At 36.3% G+C, this 20,944-nt stretch overlaps 1 protein-coding gene across 1 annotated transcript in view; it reads left to right on the plus strand.

Annotated features, from left to right (window-relative positions):
- LOC132863711 (adhesion G protein-coupled receptor F5-like) overlaps window positions 1-20,944 on the plus strand; it is a 44,780-nt gene that overhangs the window by 3,034 nt on the left and 20,802 nt on the right. Inside the window, exon 5 of the mRNA XM_060896668.1 lies at window positions 494-658. Coding sequence (XP_060752651.1) covers window positions 494-658 — 165 coding nt within the window. The remainder of the gene's footprint in view (window positions 1-493; window positions 659-20,944) is intronic.

The raw sequence follows: 20,944 nt of genomic DNA on the forward strand, positions 1-20,944 counted from the left end.
TATATCCTCAGTTATGCAATGTGGATTGACTCGTGAAATTAATGATTCAGTGAAGCACTGAAGTAAATATTCCTTTTTCTGTCAGGTAAACTGTAACACCAGCTTCTAAGCTATTTCTGTTCTCTGCCTGATATACTGGGTATGACCACTGATTGCTACCCAAGTGACGGTTCCCGTGACCATATTTATTGGATTCTGTATCAAATAATGTTTTCCACAGTATTTTGGTACAAGGCAAGACCTTTTTATATGACCACAATTCTAAAAATTTTGTATCTAAATCGTCTTGCACATGGATCCATATTGTGTGTCGCAGTTCCCTAGATCATAAAAATAATTACCTAGACATGACTTTTTTATACTTTTATAAGCTTTTATTGACTAAATGCTTTCTATCATGTACAATCTGTTGTAATAATTCTTCAGGAGGACTGAAATGAACCAGGTGATTTCTCTAGTATCATATCTCATATTTACCTTTATTTATTCCCAGTGTGCCAGCCAAATGACTCCAAATTCCAGTGCACATGTGAGGATCAATATGTTTGGTCCTACAATAACTGTATTACTTATAACGCCTGTCATAACCTAAATGATGGAACATGTACTTGTATCAGTGCAATTCCCACTGATGGACAGATGTGCGTGCCAAAAAATGGTAAGAGGAAATTTGTATATAAGTATATTAAAAAAAAAGACTGGCTTTTAAAATAGGTTTTTTTATGTATAGCATTTACAAAGGGGGGGGCACGGTGGCTTGGTTAGCACGTTCGCCTCACACCTCCAGGGTCGGAGTTCGATTCCCGCCTCCGGCTTGTGTGTGTGGAGTTTGCATGTTCTCCCCGTGCCTCGGGGGTTTCCTCCAGGTACTCCGGTTTCCTCCCCCGGTCCAAAGACATGCGTGGTAGGTTGATTGGCATCTCTGGAAAAATTGTCCATAGTGTGTGATTGCGTGAGTGAATGAGTGTGTGTGTGCCCTGCGATGGGTTGGCACTCCGTCCAGGGTGTATCCTGTCTTGATGCCCGATGACGCCTGAGATAGGCACCGGCTCCCCGTGACCCGAGGTAGTTCGGATAAGCGGTAGAAAATGAGTGAGAGTGAGTGAGTGAGTATTTACAATGCCCATTATACTTCTTTCTTTTTTCTTTCTTAGAACTACCATTCGTTGACTTTCTGGTAGAAATGGAGATAAATGCTACAAGCACAACAATGACAGATGAACTGAGAAACCACCTAATAATGCTCAGTTTCCCAATTTTATTTGTTCATGTAGCAGAAATCACAGATGTGGACATTACAACAGGTAAGATTTATCTTGTGTTTAAAAATATTCCAAAGTCACTGCAATATATATTATGCTGATTTTTGTCTGTGATTGCTGGGGAGATGATTTGGGGTGGAGGTGTTTGTGTGTGGGGGTGGTGAAGGCTGTAGTGGTATCTGAAAAGAATATGAAGCTTACTCTATAAATCTCTGAATGAACCATGATACACATGTTGCAAAAAGTGTGTGTACACCTGACCATTACAGATATGAGAGTTTGTCAAACGTCTCATTCCAAAACCAAGCATTGCATTTTGAAGCACTTCATTTAAACATCAGACATTTTAAATAAATAATTTCTTATCATTTTGGTTATTCTCTAATTTTGATATGGATCAAATACTCATATGGATTACAAGTTAGCTTATGTTATGTTATGTTCAGAATGTCAATAGAGAACGGTCATTAAACTCATATAGCGCAATTTGGGAGATGTTTTATTTGTACCTATCATAATAATTACAATAGTATATTACGACCTTAAACATTAAACATGATTTTCTGTTCCACAGTGTGCAGTTTGAATGGCACTGAATATCAGTGCAGGTGTGAGGATCAGTATTATTGGCCATGTGACAAGTGCACACTATATGGATCTTGTGATGACGTCACCAATGTCTCATGTGGCTGCATCAATACTCTACCAAATGATGGATACTTCTGCCAACCAATCAATGAACTGACAAGTAGGGATGAGCGAGTACAACATTATCTGTATCTGTATCCGTATCTGTTAACCATATGAATTATCTGTATCTGTATCCGTACCCGGAGAGGGTGGGGCCTAACCCGGAGGTAGGCGGGGCTTGTCTTGAAATGGGCGGGGGTTTAACCGGTAATAATTAATTTGTAATATTTATAACACTAGCTTACTACCTTTATGTTTTTATGAAATACAGCAAAAACATGTCAGACACTCAGTGTCTGGTTACTGGTTAGAGACAGCTGAAGGTTTAAAAAAGAAAACAAATCTCCGACAGGCAGAGATGCAATGCGAGTCGCATTCTACCAAGCAAGCACCACGTCTGAACGAACCCACGTTTACCAGAACTCTACTGGTTAGTAAGTACGTATTATTAACGTTACAACCCGAAGTAAAAAGCTGAAGAAACCCTAAACGTTAACGTAAAAGACCCGCGAACCCGAGTGACTGAGGGAGAGACAGAGAGCTGTTCTGTGTGTGACTGTGAGTGAGCAGAGCGAGACACAGCAACACAATACATCTGTATGTGTGTAGGGGAGGGGCGCTGTGACTAGCCTATCACAGAACGCTGACACAATCAGCTACCCAATGATGATTTTCATTCAATCCGAGCACAGATATTGACTCGTATTACTCGTATAATACTCGTACTCGGCAGAAGTGCTTTATCCGTACCGGATACTTGTTTCAGCCGAGTATCCGGCTCATCTCTACTGACAAGTATGTATTATCTGTAGATTGAAAAAAAAAAAAAGAAAATGCTTGCATAATGAATTCGCATTTAATGACTTTTACTATCTTCAGTATACATTTGTCACTTTTAATTGTTTACTGAAAAACAATCTGTCTGATTGGTGATTTCTGAAACACCTGTTCAATGTAAAAATAAAAACAAAGATAAAATGAATTTTATATTCTCTTGATAGTTGTGTTGCAGTCAGCATGTTTTTGAGGATAAGTGAGAGGAGGTTAAATTAATTCAATTTTAATTTTTATTCATGTTGTTGCTTTCACTTTACAGATAGTTTGACATGTCCAGCTGATACGCCCACAGGTAAAGCAAACATACTTTAATACCTACCAAAGGACGTTTTCACCTGTTTTCCATTATTTTGACATGTTGACTACATTAATATGGAATATTTATGCAGAGGTTCATCTCATCATTCCCTCAGCTGAATATCTGATTGATATTGAGATTAATGTAGAAGACATACAACTCTTAAACCATCTGAGGAACCTTTCAAAAACAATTTTACCCTTTATACATCGTAACATTAATATCACTGAAATGAACATCACTACAGGTAACTGATTTTGCTGAATCTCACAGTAAAATTGTTCTTATTTTAGACCTGTATTATAGAAGTTTATCATGTGAGAATAATGTATCTCAAAGTCAATAAAGTCATATGGAACATTTTAGAGATTCTTTACAAATTGTCATGACTTTCTGTTCCACAGTGTGCAGTTTGAATGGTAATAAATATCAGTGCAGGTGTGAGGATCAGTATTTCTGGCCGTGTGAAAAGTGCACACTATATGGATCTTGTGATGATGTCACCGAATCCTCATGTGGCTGCATCAATGATCTTCCAAATGATGAACACTTTTGCCAACCAATCAATGAGCTGTCTAGTATGTATGGTCTGTTAAACTGAAAAAAAAATTTTGATGAATGCTTTATAAATTATATTCTCTATATATTTATGTCTTGGTTTTATTTGATAATATTAACTAAGTGAGACTAGGGCAAAATCATCATGTTGAACTTTTTCATCATCCTATTCTTGTTACTTGATAGATAAAGCTTTGTGTCCAGCTTTAAGACCAACAGGTAAAACAAAAACACTTCAATAACTACAAGAAAATATTCAGTTAAAAAGATGATAGGTGATCCTTTGTGTTTTTGCCTATAATATAGTATACTTATGCAAAAATTTCTTTTCCCCTTTCCTTCAGCTGAATATCTGATTGAGATCGAGATTGATGCAGTAGATAGAACAGTCTTGATGTTACTGAGGAACTTTTCATCAACACTCAGTTCACCCTCCAAAAATACTACAATTAATATGACTGAAATGAACATCACTACAGGTTACTGACTTTTCTCTGTCTGCTTAATCTCAGAGTGTGTTAATGTTATAGACCTGAGTTTTGTAATACAGTCAAACAGTTTAGAGATTACTTTACCTTTTGTAAAAGTGATGTAATGGCATTACCTTAAAATATGTAGTAAAACAAACATTGTCATGATTTTCTGTTCCACAGTGTGCATTTTGAATGGTACTGAATATCAGTGCAGGTGTGAGGATCAGTATTTCTGGCCGTGTGAAAAGTGCACACTATATGGATCTTGTGATGACGTCACCAATGTCTCATGTGGCTGCATCAATACGCTACCGAATGATGGACACTTCTGCCAACCAAACAATGAGCTGAATAGTACGTATGATATGAAACCTAAAAAATTTAACATGTCTGATGGATGCATTTTCAATACTTCTTATAATACATTAGATGGTTTGAATGATTTTCTGAAATATGTTTGTCTTAATGGTCAAATTTTAAAGCACTGTTCAACACAAAAGTAAAAACTTAACAACAAATGGCCAGATATTAATGCAAGTTAAAAACATTATATTTGCTCTAGATATTAACCCATTTGAAGTTATGTTTCATAGAGGAAAGTTCTCTAATTGAGCCTTGGGTAAATAAACAGTGTTTCTTAGTACTTTTTAATAATACAGTTGGTTTTAATTTACAGATAACTCTACATGTCCAGCTCTAACACCCACAGGTAAAATCTTTATACTCCAAAAAGTATGATGTTTCCATTATTTTGCAAATTTAACTACAATAATATGGAATATTTATTCAGAATTCTTTTCATCTTTCACTTAGCTGAATATCTGATTGAGATGGAGATTGATGCAGTAGATATGACAGTTTTGATGCTATTGAAGAACCTTTCAGGAACACAGTGTTCACCGTTCATACATGGTAACGTCATTAGGACAGAAATGAACATCACTACAGGTACCTGACTTTTCTCTGTCTTCTGTACCTCAATCACAGTGTGTGATTTTTTTTAAACCGGTGTTATAGCAATTTATTGACCCGATTTTCCATTCCACAGTGTGCAGTTTGAATAGTAATAAATATCAGTGCAGGTGTGAGGATCAGTATTTCTGGCCGTGTGAAAAGTGCACACTATATGGATCTTGTGATGATGTCACCGAATCCTCATGTGGCTGCATCAATGATCTTCCAAATGATGAACACTTTTGCCAACCAATCAATGAGCTGTCTAGTATGTATGATCTGTTAAACAGAAAAATAATTTTGATGAATGCTTTATAAATTATATTCTCTGGATATTTATGTCTTGGTTTCATTTGATAATATTAACAAAGTGAGACTAGGGCAAACCCATCATTTTGTACTTTTTCATCATCCTGTTCTTGTTATTTGATAGATAAAGCTTTGTGTCCAGCTTTAAGCCCAACAGGTAAAACAAAAACACTCCAAAAACTACAAGAAAATATTCAGTTAAAAAGATGATAGGTGATCCTTTGTATTTTTGCCTATAATATAGTATTTTTATGCAAAAATGTATTTTCCCCTTTTCCTCAGCTGAATATCTGTTTGAGATCGAGATTGATGCAGTAGATATAACAGTCTTGATGCTATTGAGGAACTTTTCATCAACACTCAGTTCACCCTCCAAAAATACTACAATTAATATGACTGAAATGAACATCACTACAGGTTACTGACTTTTCTCTGTCTGCTTAATCTCACAGTGTGTTAATGTTATAGACCTGAGTTTTGTAATACAGTCAAACATTTTAGAGATTACTTTACCTATTGTAAAAGTGATGTAATGGTATTACCTTAAAATATGCAGTAAAACAAACATTGACCTGATTTTCCATTCCACAGTGTGCAGTTTGAATGGTACTGAATATCAGTGCAGGTGTGAGGATCAGTATTTCTGGCCGTGTGAAAAGTGCACACTATATGGATCTTGTGATGATGTCACCAATGTCTCATGTGGTTGCATCAATACTCTTCCAAATGATGGACACTTCTGCCAACCAATCAGTGAGCTGACTAGTATGTATGATACTATTACATTAATAAAACAGGTGTATGATGGCTGAATTCTCAATAGTTCTTCCATATATGCTTTCTGAACAATATCTGTATAAAAATAATGCGCTGTAAACATATAAGTCTGTTTATCACTAAACATGTTTAAAAGTGATAGTTCTAATGAATGATGGTTTATTAAATCATACTTTTTAGTCCTTTTTAATCATGCTGTTATTTTCACTTGATAGATAACTCTACCTGTCCATCTGTAACACCTACAGGTACAACAAACACACCAGTTATGACAAGAATATTTCAAAATTCTTAGTTGAGTTGCTTCAATTTGTAATTTAGGCTACAATAATACATTTGTCTTCCTTTCCTTCAGCTGAATATCTGATTGAGTTTGAGATTGATGCAGTAGATAGAACAGTCCTGAAACAAATTAGAAATGTTTTAACGACACTCAGTTCAACCGCCATGCATAGTAACATCAATATGAGTGAAATGACCATCACTACAGGTAACTGTCTTTTAGAACATTTTAGCGATTGTCTTTGCCTATTGTAATAGTTATGCACTGACATTATGTTTGAATGTTTTAGCACTGTCATGATTTTCTGTTCCACAGTGTGCAGTTTGAATGGTACTGAATATCAGTGCAGGTGTGAGGATCAGTATTTCTGGCCGTGTGAAAAGTGCACACTATATGGATCTTGTGATGACGTCACCAATGTCTCATGTGGCTGCATCAATACTCTACCAAATGATGGACTCTTCTGCCAACCAATCAGTGAGCTGACTAATATGTATTATCTGTAATATCAAGGTTTCTGATGGATGCATTTTCAATACTTCTTATAATACATTAGATGGTTTGAATGATTTTCTGAAATATGTTAGTCTTAATGGTCAAATTTTAAAGCACTGTTCAACACAAAAGTAAAAACTTAACAACAAATGGCCAGATATTAATGCAAGTTAAAAACATTATATTTGCTCTAGATATTAACCCATTTGAAGTTATGTTTCATAGAGGAAAGTTCTCTAATTGAGCCTTGGGTAAATAAACAGTGTTTCTTAGTACTTTTTAATAATACAGTTGGTTTTAATTTACAGATAACTCTACATGTCCAGCTCTAACACCCACAGGTAAAATCTTTATACTCCAAAAAGTATGATGTTTCCATTATTTTGCAAATTTAACTACAATAATATGGAATATTTATTCAGAATTCTTTTCATCTTTCACTTAGCTGAATATCTGATTGAGATGGAGATTGATGCAGTAGATATGACAGTTTTGATGCTATTGAAGAACCTTTCAGGAACACTCAGTTCACCGTTCATACATGGTAACGTCATTAGGACAGAAATGAACATCACTACAGGTACCTGACTTTTCTCTGTCTTCTGTACCTCAATCACAGTGTGTGATTTTTTTAAACCGGTGTTATAGCGATTTATTGACCTGGTTTTCCATTCCACAGTGTGCAGTTTGAATGGTACTGAATATCAGTGCAGGTGTGAGGATCAGTATTTCTGGCCGTGTGAAAAGTGCACACTATATGGATCTTGTGATGATGTCACCAATGTCTCATGTGGTTGCATCAACACTCTTCCAAATGATGGACACTTCTGCCAACCAATCAGTGAGCTGACTAGTATGTATGATGTGTTGAACTCAAAAATAATTTTGATGAATGCTTTTTAAATTATATTCTCTAGATATTTAAGTCTTGGTTTCATTTTATAATATTGTGATATTGTAACTAACTGAGACTAAGGCAAACCCATCATTTTGTACTTTTTTATCATCCTCTTCTTGTTACTTGATAGATAAAGCTTTGTGTCCAGCTTTAAGACCAACAGGTAAAACAAACACACTTCAATAACTACAAGAAAATATTCAGTTAAAAAAGGTGATCTTTGTATTTTTGCCTATAATGTAGTATTCTTACTGTATGCAAAAATTTCTTTTCACTTTTTTCCTCAGCTGAATATCTGTTTGAGATCGAGATTGATGCAGTAGATAGAACAGTCTTGATGTTACTGAGGAACTTTTCATCAACACTCAGTTCACCCTCCAAAAATACTACAATTAATATGACTGAAATGAACATCACTACAGGTTACTGACTTTTCTCTGTCTGCTTAATCTCAGTGTGTTATTGTTATAGTATATTGTAACAGTTTAGAGATTACTTTACCTATTGTAAAAGAGATGTAATGGTATTACCTTAAAATATGTAGTAAAACAAACATTGACCTGATTTTCCATTCCACAGTGTGCAGTTTGAATGGTAATAAATATCAGTGCAGGTGTGAGGATCAGTATTTCTGGCCATGTGAAAAGTGCACACTATATGGATCTTGTGATCATGTCAACGGATACTCATGTGGCTGCATCAATGATCTTCCAAATGATGAACACTTTTGCCAACCAATCAATGAGCTGTCTAGTATGTATGGTCTGTTAAACTGAAAAATAATTTTTATGAATGCTTTATAAATTATATTCTCTGGATATTTATGTCTTGGTTTCATTTGATAATATTAACTAAGTGAGACTAGGGCAAACCCATCATTTTGTACTTTTTCATCATCCTGTTCTTGTTATTTGATAGATAAAGCTTTGTGTCCAGCTTTAAGCCCAACAGGTAAAACAAAAACACTCCAAAAACTACAAGAAAATATTCAGTTAAAAAGATGATAGGTGATCCTTTGTATTTTTGCCTATAATGTAGTATTCTTATGCAAAAATTTCTTTTCACTTTTCCCTCAGCTGAATATCTGATTGAGATCGAGATTGATGCAGTAGATAGAACAGTCTTGATGTTACTGAGGAACTTTTCATCAACACTCAGTTCACCCTCCAAAAATACTACAATTAATATGACTGAAATGAACATCACTACAGGTTACTGACTTTTCTCTGTCTGCTTAATCTCAGTGTGTTATTGTTATAGACCTGAGTTTTGTAATACAGTCAAACAGTTTAGAGATTACTTTACCTATTGTAAAAGAGATGTAATGCTATTACCTTAAAATATGCAGTAAAACAAACATTGACCTGATTTTCCATTCCACAGTGTGCAGTTTGAATGGTAATAAATATCAGTGCAGGTGTGAGGATCAGTATTTCTGGCCGTGTGAAAGGTGCACACTATATGGATCTTGTGATGATGTCACCGAATCCTCATGTGGCTGCATCAACACTCTTCCAAATGATGGACACTTCTGCCAACCAATCAGTGAGCTGACTAGTATGTATTGTCTGTTAAACTGAAAAATAAGCTTTATGAATGCTTTTTAAATTATATTCTCTAGATATTTAATTCTTTGTTGCATTTAATATGTCTGAAGATGTGTTTGATTTGATAATATTAACTGAGACTAGGGCAAAATCATCATTTTGAACTTTTTCCTCATCCTGTTCTTATTACTTGATAGATAAAGCTTTGTGTCCAGCTTTAAGACCAACAGGTAAAACAAAAACACTTCAATAACTAAAGAAAATATTCAGTTAAAAATGGTGATCCTTTGTATTTTTGCCTATAATATAGTATACTTATGCAAAAATGTATTTTCCCCTTTCCTTCAGCTGAATATCTGATTGAGATCGAGATTGATGCAGTAGATAGAACAGTCTTGATGTTACTGAGGAACTTTTCATCAACACTCAGTTCACCCTCCAAAAATACTACAATTAATATGACTGAAATGAACATCACTACAGGTTACTGACTTTTCTCTGTCTGCTTAATCTCAGTGTGTTACTGTTATAGACCTGAGTTTTGCAGTATAGTCAAACAGTTTAGAGATTACTTTACCTATTGTAAAAGTGATGTAATGGCATTACCTTAAAATATGCAGTAAAACAAACATTGTCATGATTTTCTGTTCCACAGTGTGCAGTTTGAATGGTACTGAATATCAGTGCAGGTGTGAGGATCAGTATTTCTGGCCGTGTGAAAAGTGCACACTATATGGATCTTGTGATGATGTCACCAATGTCTCATGTGGCTGCATCAATTCGCTACCAATTGATGGACACTTCTGTCAATCAATCAATGAGCTGAATAGTACGTATGATATGAAACTTAAAAAAAGCATGTCTGATGGATACTCTTTCAATACTTCTAAAAAAACAAAACAGATTATATTATCTAGAAAGTAAACATTGTGTTGCAGTCACCATGTTGGTATCTGTTTCTTATCATAAAGTTCTCTATGTAAGAGTACAGTAAATAAACTCTATTGTATCTTAGTCATGCTGTTGTTTTCACTTCATAGATAGCTTTACATGTCCAGCTGTTACACCCACAGGTAATCTCAACACACTCCAATAATTACGAGAACGTTCTTTTGGTTTGTAACTAGACTACAATGATATAGAATGTAAAGAATTTCTTTTCACCTTTCCTTCAGCTGACTATCTGTTTGAAATTGAGATCGCTGCACTAGATATAACTCTCCAGAACGAACTTAGGATCCTTTCAGCGACACTCAGTTCAATTTTCATACAGAATAACATCAATATAACGGAATTGAACATCACTACAGGTAACTGACTTTTCTCTGTCTGCTGTAAACCAGTCAAAGTGATTGTACAGTAATTCTTTTAGACCGGTGTTATAGCGGTTTATCGGGCTGATTTTCTGTTCCACAGTGTGCAGTTTGAATGGTAATAAATATCAGTGCAGGTGTGAGGATCAGTATTTCTGGCCGTGTGAAAAGTGCACACTATATGGATCTTGTGATGACGTCACCAATGTCTCATGTGGCTGCATCAATACTTTTCCAAATGATGGACACTTCTGCCAACCAATCAGTGAGCTGACTAGTATGTATGATACTATTACATTAATAATACAGGTGTATGATGGCTGCATTCTCAATAGTTCTTCCATATATGCTTTCTGAACAATATCTGTATAAAAATAATGCGCTGTAAACATATAAGTCTGTTTATCACTAAACATGTTTAAAAGTGATAGTTCTCATGAATGATGGTTTATTAAATCATACTTTTTAGTCCTTTTTAATCATGCTGTTATTTTCACTTGATAGATAACTCTACCTGTCCATCTGTAACACCTACAGGTACAACAAACACACCAGTTATGACAAGAATATTTCAAAATTCTTAGTTGAGTTGCTTCAATTTGTAATTTAGGCTACAATAATACATTTGTCTTCCTTTCCTTCAGCTGAATATCTGATTGAGTTTGAGATTGATGCAGTAGATAGAACAGTCCTGAAACAAATTAAAAACCTTTTAACGACACTCAGTTCACCCGCCATGAATAGTAACATGAATATGAGTGAAATGACCATCACTACAGGTAACTGTCTTTTAGAACATTTTAGCGATTGTCTTTGCCTATTGTAATAGTTATGCACTGACATTATGTTTGAATGTTTTAGCAAAAAAACAAAAAAAAAAACCACTGTCATGGTTTTCTGTTCCACAGTGTGCAGTTTGAATGGTACTGAATATCAGTGCAGGTGTGAGGATCAGTATTTCTGGCCGTGTACTGAATATCAGTGCAGGTGTGAGGATCAGTATTTCTGGCCGTGTGAAAAGTGCACACTATATGGATCTTGTGATGATGTCACCAATGTCTCATGTGGTTGCATCAACACTCTTCCAAATGATGGACACTTCTGCCAACCAATCAGTGAGCTGACTAGTATGTATGATGTGTTGAACTCAAAAATAATTTTGATGAATGCTTTTTAAATTATATTCTCTAGATATTTAAGTCTTGGTTTCATTTTATAATATTGTGATATTGTAACTAACTGAGACTAAGGCAAACCCATCATTTTGTACTTTTTTATCATCCTCTTCTTGTTACTTGATAGATAAAGCTTTGTGTCCAGCTTTAAGACCAACAGGTAAAACAAACACACTTCAATAACTACAAGAAAATATTTAGTTAAAAAAGGTGATCTTTGTATTTTTGCCTATAATGTAGTATTCTTACTGTATGCAAAAATTTCTTTTCACTTTTTTCCTCAGCTGAATATCTGATTGAGATCGAGATTGATGCAGTAGATAGAACAGTCTTGATGTTACTGAGGAACTTTTCATCAACACTCAGTTCACCCTCCAAAAATACTACAATTAATATGACTGAAATGAACATCACTACAGGTTACTGACTTTTCTCTGTCTGCTTAATCTCACAGTGTGTTAATGTTATAGACCTGAGTTTTGCAGTATAGTCAAACATTTTAATTACTTTACCTAATGTAAAAGAGATGTAATGGCATTACCTTAAAATATGTAGTAAAACAAATATTGTCATGATTTTCTGTCCCAATCACAGTGTGTGATTTTATTAAACCGGTGTTATAGCGATTTATTGACCTAATTTTCCATTCCACAGTGTGCAGTTTGAATGGTAATAAATATCAGTGCAGGTGTGAGGATCAGTATTTCTGGCCATGTGAAAAGTGCACACTATATGGATCTTGTGATCATGTCAACGGATACTCATGTGGCTGCATCAATGATCTTCCAAATGATGAACACTTTTGCCAACCAATCAATGAGCTGTCTAGTATGTATGGTCTGTTAAACTGAAAAATAATTTTGATGAATGCTTTATAAATTATATTCTCTGGATATTTATGTCTTGGTTTCATTTGATAATATTAACTAAGTGAGACTAGGGCAAACCCATCATTTTGTACTTTTTCATCATCCTGTTCTTGTTATTTGATAGATAAAGCTTTGTGTCCAGCTTTAAGCCCAACAGGTAAAACAAAAACACTCCTAAAAACTACAAGAAAATATTCAGTTAAAAATGGTGATCCTTTGTATTATTGCCTATAATGTAGTATTCTTATGCAAAAATTTCTTTTCACTTTTCCCTCAGCTGAATATCTGATTGAGATCGAGATTGATGCAGTAGATAGAACAGTCTTGATGTTACTGAGGAACTTTTCATCAACACTCAGTTCACCCTCCAAAAATACTACAATTAATATGACTGAAATGAACATCACTACAGGTTACTGACTTTTCTCTGTCTGCTTAATCTCAGTGTGTTATTGTTATAGTATATTGTAACAGTTTAGAGATTACTTTACCTATTGTAAAAGAGATGTAATGGTATTACCTTAAAATATGTAGTAAAACAAACATTGACCTGATTTTCCATTCCACAGTGTGCAGTTTGAATGGTAATAAATATCAGTGCAGGTGTGAGGATCAGTATTTCTGGCCGTGTGAAAAGTGCACACTATATGGATCTTGTGATGACATCACCAATGTCTCATGTGGCTGCATCAATACTTTTCCAAATGATGGACACTTCTGCCAACCAATCAGTGAGCTGACTAGTATGTATGATACTTCTTCTTCTTCTTCTTTCGGCTTTTCCCTTCAGGGGTCGCCACAGCGAATCATCTCTCTCCACCTAACCCTATCTTCTGCATCCTCAACACTTGCACCCACTAGCTTCAAATCCTCATTAATTACATCCATATACCTCCTCTTTGGCCTTCCTCTTTGCCTCCTGCCTGGCAGCTCCATGTCCAACATTCTCCTACCAATATACTCACTCTCCCTCCTCTGAACATGTCCAAACCATCTTAATCTCGCCTCCCTAACTTTGTCCCCCAAACGTCCAACATGGGCTGTCCCTCTGATGTACTCGTTCCTAATCCTGTCCAATCTTGTCACACCCAAAGAGAACCTCAACATCTTCAGTTCGGCTACCTCAAGCTCTGACTCCTGTCTCTTCTTCAGTGACACTGTCTCTAAACCATACAGCACGGCCGGTCTCACCACTGTCCTGTACACCTTCCCCTTGATTCTTGCTGATATTTTCCTATCACACAGAACTCCTGACACCTTTCTCCACCCACTCCAACCTGCCTGCACTCGCTTCTTTACTTCTTTCCCACTCTCTCCATTACTCTGGACTGTTGACCCCAAGTACTTAAACTCCTGTACCTTCTTCACCTCTTCACCCTGTAACCTTACTGTTCCACTTCCCTCCCTTTCATTCACACACATGTACTCAGTCTTACTACGACTGACTTTCATTCCTCTTCTCTCCAGCACAAACCTCCACCTCTCCAGGTTTTCCTCCACCTGCTCCCTGCTCTCACTACAGATCACAATGTCATCTGCAAACATCATCGTCCAAGGAGACTCCTGTCTGACCTCCTCTGACAACTGGTCCATCACTATAGCAAACAGGAAGGGGCTCAGAGCCGATCCCTGATGCAGTCCCACCTCCACTGTGAACTCCTCTGTCTGACCTACAGCACACCTCACCACTGTCCTGCTCCTCTCATACATGTCCTGCACCACTCTGACATACTTCTCTGCTACTCCTGACTTCCTCATACAGCACCACAGCTCTTCTCTTGGCACCCTGTCATACGCTTTCTCTAAGTCTACAAACACACAGTGCAACTCCCTCTGACCATCCCTATACTTCTCCATCAACATTCTCAGAGCAAAAATTGCATCTGTTGTGCTCTTTCTGGGCATGAAGCCATACTGCTGCTCACAAATTTCCACCACCTTCCTTAACCTAGCTTCCACTACTCTTTCCCACAACTTCATTGTATGGCTCATCAACTTTATCCCCCTATAGTTGCTGCAACTCTGCACGTCACCCTTATTCTTAAAGATCGGCACTAACACACTCCTTCTCCATTCCTCAGGCATCCTCTCACTTTCTAATACCCTGTTGAACAAACTAGTTAAAAATTCCACTGCTGCCTCTCCTAGACACTTCCAGACCTCTACCGGGATGTCGTCAGGACCAACTGCCTTTCCACTTTTCATCCTCTTCAAAGTCTTCCTGACTTCATCCTTTCTAATCTTATCTACTTCCTGTTCCACAGAGTTCACCCCTTCTACTCTTTTTTCCCTCTTATTTTCCTCATTCATCAGCTCCTCAAAGTATTCCTTCCATCTCCTCTGTACACTCTCCTCACTTGTGAGCACCCTTCCATCTCTATCCTTAATAATTCTAACTTGCTGCACATCCTTCCCATCTCGATCCCTCTGTCTAGCTAACCTGTACAAGTCCTTCTCTCCTTCTCTAGTGTCTAACCTAGTGTACAACTCGTCATATGCCTTCTGCTTGGCCTTAGACACCTCCCTCTTCACTCTGCGCTGTAACTCCTTGTAATCCTGTCTATTCTCTTCAGTCCTGTCCATATCCCACTTCTTCTTGGCTAATCTCTTCCTCTGGATACTATCCTGAACTTCCTCATTCCACCACCAAGTCTCCTTATCTTCTTTCCTCCTTCCAGATGACACACCCAGCACCTTTCTCCCTGTCTCCCTGATCACTTCTGCTGTAGTTTCCCAGTCATCCGGCAGCACTACCTGACCACCCAGAGCCTGCCTCAACTTCTGTCTAAATTCCTCACAACATTCCTCCTTTTTCAGCTTCCACCACTTAGTTTTCTTCTCTATCTTTGACCTCTTCCTCTTACAGACCATCAGAGTCATCCTACACACCACCATCCTATGCTGTCTGGCTACACTCTCTCCCACTACCACTTTACAGTCACTAATCTCTTTCAGATTGCCTCTTCTACAAAGGATGTAGTCTACCTGTGTTCTCCTACCTCCACTCTTGTAAGTCACTCTATGTTCCTCCCTCTTCTGAAAATACGTGTTAACCACAGCCATGTCCATCCTCTTAGCAAAGTCTACTACCATCTGTCCTTCAAGGTTCCTTTCCTTAACTCCAAACTTGCCCATCACCTCCTCATCACCTGTGTTCCCCTCACCAACATGTCCATTAAAATCCGCTCCTATCACCACTCTCTCACCCTTGGGAATACTCTCAATCACCTCATCGAATTCACACCAGAATCTCTCTTTCTCCTCTAACTCACAACCTACCTGCGGGGCATAACCACTAACAACATTCAACATCACCCCTTCAATCTCTAACTTCAGACTCATCACCCTGTCTGACACTCTCTTCACCTCCAGAACATTCCTCACAAACTCCTCCTTCAGGACCACACCTACCCCATTTCTCTTACTATCCACACCAAAATAAAACAGCTTGAATCCTGCTCCTATACTACGAGCCTTGCTACCCTTCCACTTGGTCTCCTGTACACACAGTATATCCACCTTCCTTCTCTCCATCATATCAGCCAGCTCTCTACCTTTCCCTGTCATAGTACCAACATTCAGAGTCCCTATTCTCAGTCCTACACTCTTACCTTTCCTCTTCTCTCTCTGTCTGTGCACTCTCCTCCCTCCTCTACTCCTTCGACCAACAGTAGCCCAATTTCCACCGGCGCCCTGTAGGTCAATACTATTACATTAATAATACAGGTGTATGATGGCTGCATTCTCAATAGTTCTTCCATATATGCTTTCTGAACAATATCTGTATAAAAATAATGCGCTGTAAACATATAAGTCTGTTTATCACTAAACATGTTTAAAAGTGATAGTTCTCATGAATGATGGTTTATTAAATCATACTTTTTAGTCCTTTTTAATCATGCTGTTATTTTCACTTCATAGATAACTCTAACTGTCCATCTGTAACACCCACAGGTACAACAAACACACCAGTTATGACAAGAATATTTAAAAATTCTTAGTTGAGTTGCTTCAATTTGTAATTTAGGCTACAATAATACATTTGTCTTCCTTTCCTTCAGCTGAATATCTGATTGAGTTTGAGATTGATGCAGTAGATAGAACAGTCCTGAATCAAATTAGAAACCTTTTAACGACACTCAGTTCACCCGCCATGAATAGTAACATCAATATGAGTGAAATGACCATCACTACAGGTAACTGTCTTTTAGAACATTTTAGCGATTGTCTTTGCCTATTGTAATATTATGCACTGACATTATGTTTGAATGTTTTAGCAAAAAAAAAAAAAAACAACAACAAAAAAAACACTGTCATGATTTTCTGTTCCACAGTGTGCAGTTTGAATGGTACTGAATATCAGTGCAGGTGTGAGGATCAGTATTTCTGGCCGTGTGAAAAGTGCACACTATATGGATCTTGTGATGATGTCACCGAATCCCCATGTGGCTGCATCAACACTCTTCCAAATGATGGACACTTCTGCCAACCAATCAGTGAGCTGACTAGTATGTATGGTCTGTTAAACTGAAAAATAAGCTTTATGAATGCTTTTTAAATTGTATTCTCTAGATATTTAATTCTTTGTTGCATTTAATATGTCTGAAGATGTGTTTGATTTGATAATATTAACTGAGACTAGGGCAAAATCATCATTTTGAACTTTTTCCTCATCCTGTTCTTATTACTTGATAGATAAAGCTTTGTGTCCAGCTTTAAGACCAACAGGTAAAACAAAAACACTTCAATAACTAAAGAAAATATTCAGTTAAAAATGGTGATCCTTTGCATTTTTGCCTATAATATAGTATACTTATGCAAAAATGTATTTTCCCCTTTCCTTCAGCTGAATATCTGATTGAGATCGAGATTGATGCAGTAGATAGAACAGTCTTGATGTTACTGAGGAACTTTTCATCAACACTCAGTTCACCCTCCAAAAATACTACAATTAATATGACTGAAATGAACATCACTACAGGTTACTGACTTTTCTCTGTCTGCTTAATCTCACAGTGTGTTAATGTTATAGACCTGAGTTTTGTAATACAGTCAAACAGTTTAGAGATTACTTTACCTATTGTAAAAGTGATGTAATGGTATTACCTTAAAATATGCAGTAAAACAAACATTGTCATGATTTTCTGTTCCACAGTGTGCAGTTTGAATGGTACTGAATATCAGTGCAGGTGTGAGGATCAGTATTTCTGGCCGTGTGAAAAGTGCACACTATATGGATCTTGTGATGACGTCACCAATGTCTCATGTGGCTGCATCAATACTCTACCAAATGATGGACACTTCTGCCAACCAATCAGTGAGCTGACTAATATGTATTATCTGTAATATCAAGGTTTCTGATGGATGCATTTTCAATACTTCTTATAATACATTAGATGGTTTGAATGATTTTCTGAAATATGTTTGTCTTAATGGTCAAATTTTAAAGCACTGTTCAACACAAATGTAAAAAATTAACAACAAATGGCCAGATATTAATGCAAGTTAAAAACATTATATTTGCTCTAGATATTAACCCATTTGAAGTTATGTTTCATAGAGGAAAGTTCTCTAATTGAGCCTTGGGTAAATAAACAGTGTTTCTTAGTACTTTTTAATAATACAGTTGGTTTTAATTTACAGATAACTCTACATGTCCAGCTCTAACACCCACAGGTAAAATCTTTATACTCCAAAAAGTATGATGTTTCCATTATTTTGCAAATTTAACTACAACAATATGCAATATTTATTCTGAATTTCTTTTCATCTTTCACTTAGCTGAATATCTGATTGAGATGGAGATTGATGCAGTAGATATGACAGATTTGATGCTATTGAAGAACCTTTCAGGAACACTCAGTTCACCGTTCAGACATGGTAACGTCATTATGACAGAAATGAACATCACTACAGGTACCTGACTTTTCTCTGTCTTCTGTACCTCAATCACAGTGTGTGATTTTTTAAACCGGTGTTATAGCGATTTATTGACCTAATTTTCCATTCCACAGTGTGCAGTTTGAATGGTAATAAATATCAGTGCAGGTGTGAGGATCAGTATTTCTGGCCATGTGAAAAGTGCACACTATATGGATCTTGTGATCATGTCAACGGATACTCATGTGGCTGCATCAATGATCTTCCAAATGATGAACACTTTTGTCAACCAATCAATGAGCTATCTAGTATGTATGGTCTGTTAAACTTAAAAATAATTTTGATGAATGCTTTATAAATTATATTCTCTATATATTTATGTCTTGGTTTCATTTGATAATATTAACTAAGTGAGACTAGGGCAAACCCATCATTTTGTACCTTTTCATCATCCTGTTCTTATTACTTGATAGATAAAGCTTTGTGTCCAGCTTTAAGACCAACAGGTAAAACAAAAACACTTCAATAACTAAAGAAAATATTCAGTTAAAAAAGGTGATCCTTTGCATTTTTGCCTATAATGTAGTATACTTATGCAAATATTTCTTTTCACTTTTCCCTCAGCTGAATATCTGATTGAGATCGAGATTGATGCAGTAGATAGAACAGTCTTGATGTTACTGAGGAACTTTTCATCAACATTCAGTTCACCCTCCAAAAATACTACAATTAATATGACTGAAATGAACATCACTACAGGTTACTGACTTTTCTCTGTCTGCTTAATCTCACAGTGTGTTAATGTTATAGACCTGAGTTTTGTAATACAGTCAAACAGTTTAGAGATTACTTTACCTATTGTAAAAGAGATATAATGGTATTACCTTAAAATATGTAGTAAAACAAACATTGTCATGATTTTCTGTTCCACAGTGTGCAGTTTGAATGGTACTGAATATCAGTGCAGGTGTGAGGATCAGTATTTCTGGCCGTGTGAAAAGTGCACACTATATGGATCTTGTGATGATGTCACCAATGTCTCATGTTGTTGCATCAACACTCTTCCAAATGATGGACACTTCTGCCAACCAATCAGTGAGCTGACTAGTATGTATGATCTGTTGAACTCAAAAATAATTTTGATGAATGCTTTTTAAATTATATTCTCTAGATATTTAAGTCTTGGTTTCATTTTATAATATTGTGATATTGTAACTAACTGAGACTAAGGCAAACCCATCATTTTGTACTTTTTTATCATCCTCTTCTTGTTACTTGATAGATAAAGCTTTGTGTCCAGCTTTAAGACCAACAGGTAAAACAAACACACTTCAATAACTACAAGAAAATATTTAGTTAAAAAAGGTGATCTTTGTATTTTTGCCTATAATGTAGTATTCTTACTGTATGCAAAAATTTCTTTTCACTTTTTTCCTCAGCTGAATATCTGTTTGAGATCGAGATTGATGCAGTAGATAGAACAGTCTTGATGTTACTGAGGAACTTTTCATCAACACTCAGTTCACCCTCCAAAAATACTACAATTAATATGACTGAAATGAACATCACTACAGGTTACTGACTTTTCTCTGTCTGCTTAATCTCAGTGTGTTATTGTTATAGACCTGAGTTTTGCAGTATAGTCAAACAGTTTAGAGATTACTTTACCTTTTGTAAAAGTGATGTAATGGCATTACCTTAAAATATGCAGTAAAACAAACATTGTCATGATTTTCTGTTCCACAGTGTGCAGTTTGAATGGTACTGAATATCAGTGCAGGTGTGAGGATCAGTATTTCTGGCCGTGTGAAAAGTGCACACTATATGGATCTTGTGATGATGTCACCAATGTCTCATGTGGCTGCATCAATTCGCTACCAAATGATGGACACTTCTGTCAATCAATCAATGAGCTGAATAGTACGTATGATATGAAACTTAAAAAAAGCATGTCTGATGGATACTCTTTCAATACTTCTAAAAAAACAAAACAGATTATATTATCTAGAAAGTAAACATTGTGTTGCAGTCACCATGTTGGTATCTGTTTCTTATCATAAAGTTCTCTATTTAAGAATACAGTAAATAAACTCTATTGTATCTTAGTCATGCTGTTGTTTTCACTTCATAGATAGCTTTACATGTCCAGCTGTTACACCCACAGGTAATCTCAACACACTCCAATAATTACGAGAACGTTCTTTTGGTTTGTAACTAGACTACAATGATATAGAATGTAAAGAATTTCTTTTCACCTTTCCTTCAGCTGACTATCTGTTTGAAATTGAGATCGCTGCACTAGATATAACTCTCCAGAACGAACTTA

Source organism: Tachysurus vachellii, chromosome 20 (genome assembly GCF_030014155.1).
Source record: "Tachysurus vachellii isolate PV-2020 chromosome 20, HZAU_Pvac_v1, whole genome shotgun sequence".
NCBI classification, from domain to species: Eukaryota; Metazoa; Chordata; class Actinopteri; order Siluriformes; family Bagridae; genus Tachysurus; species Tachysurus vachellii.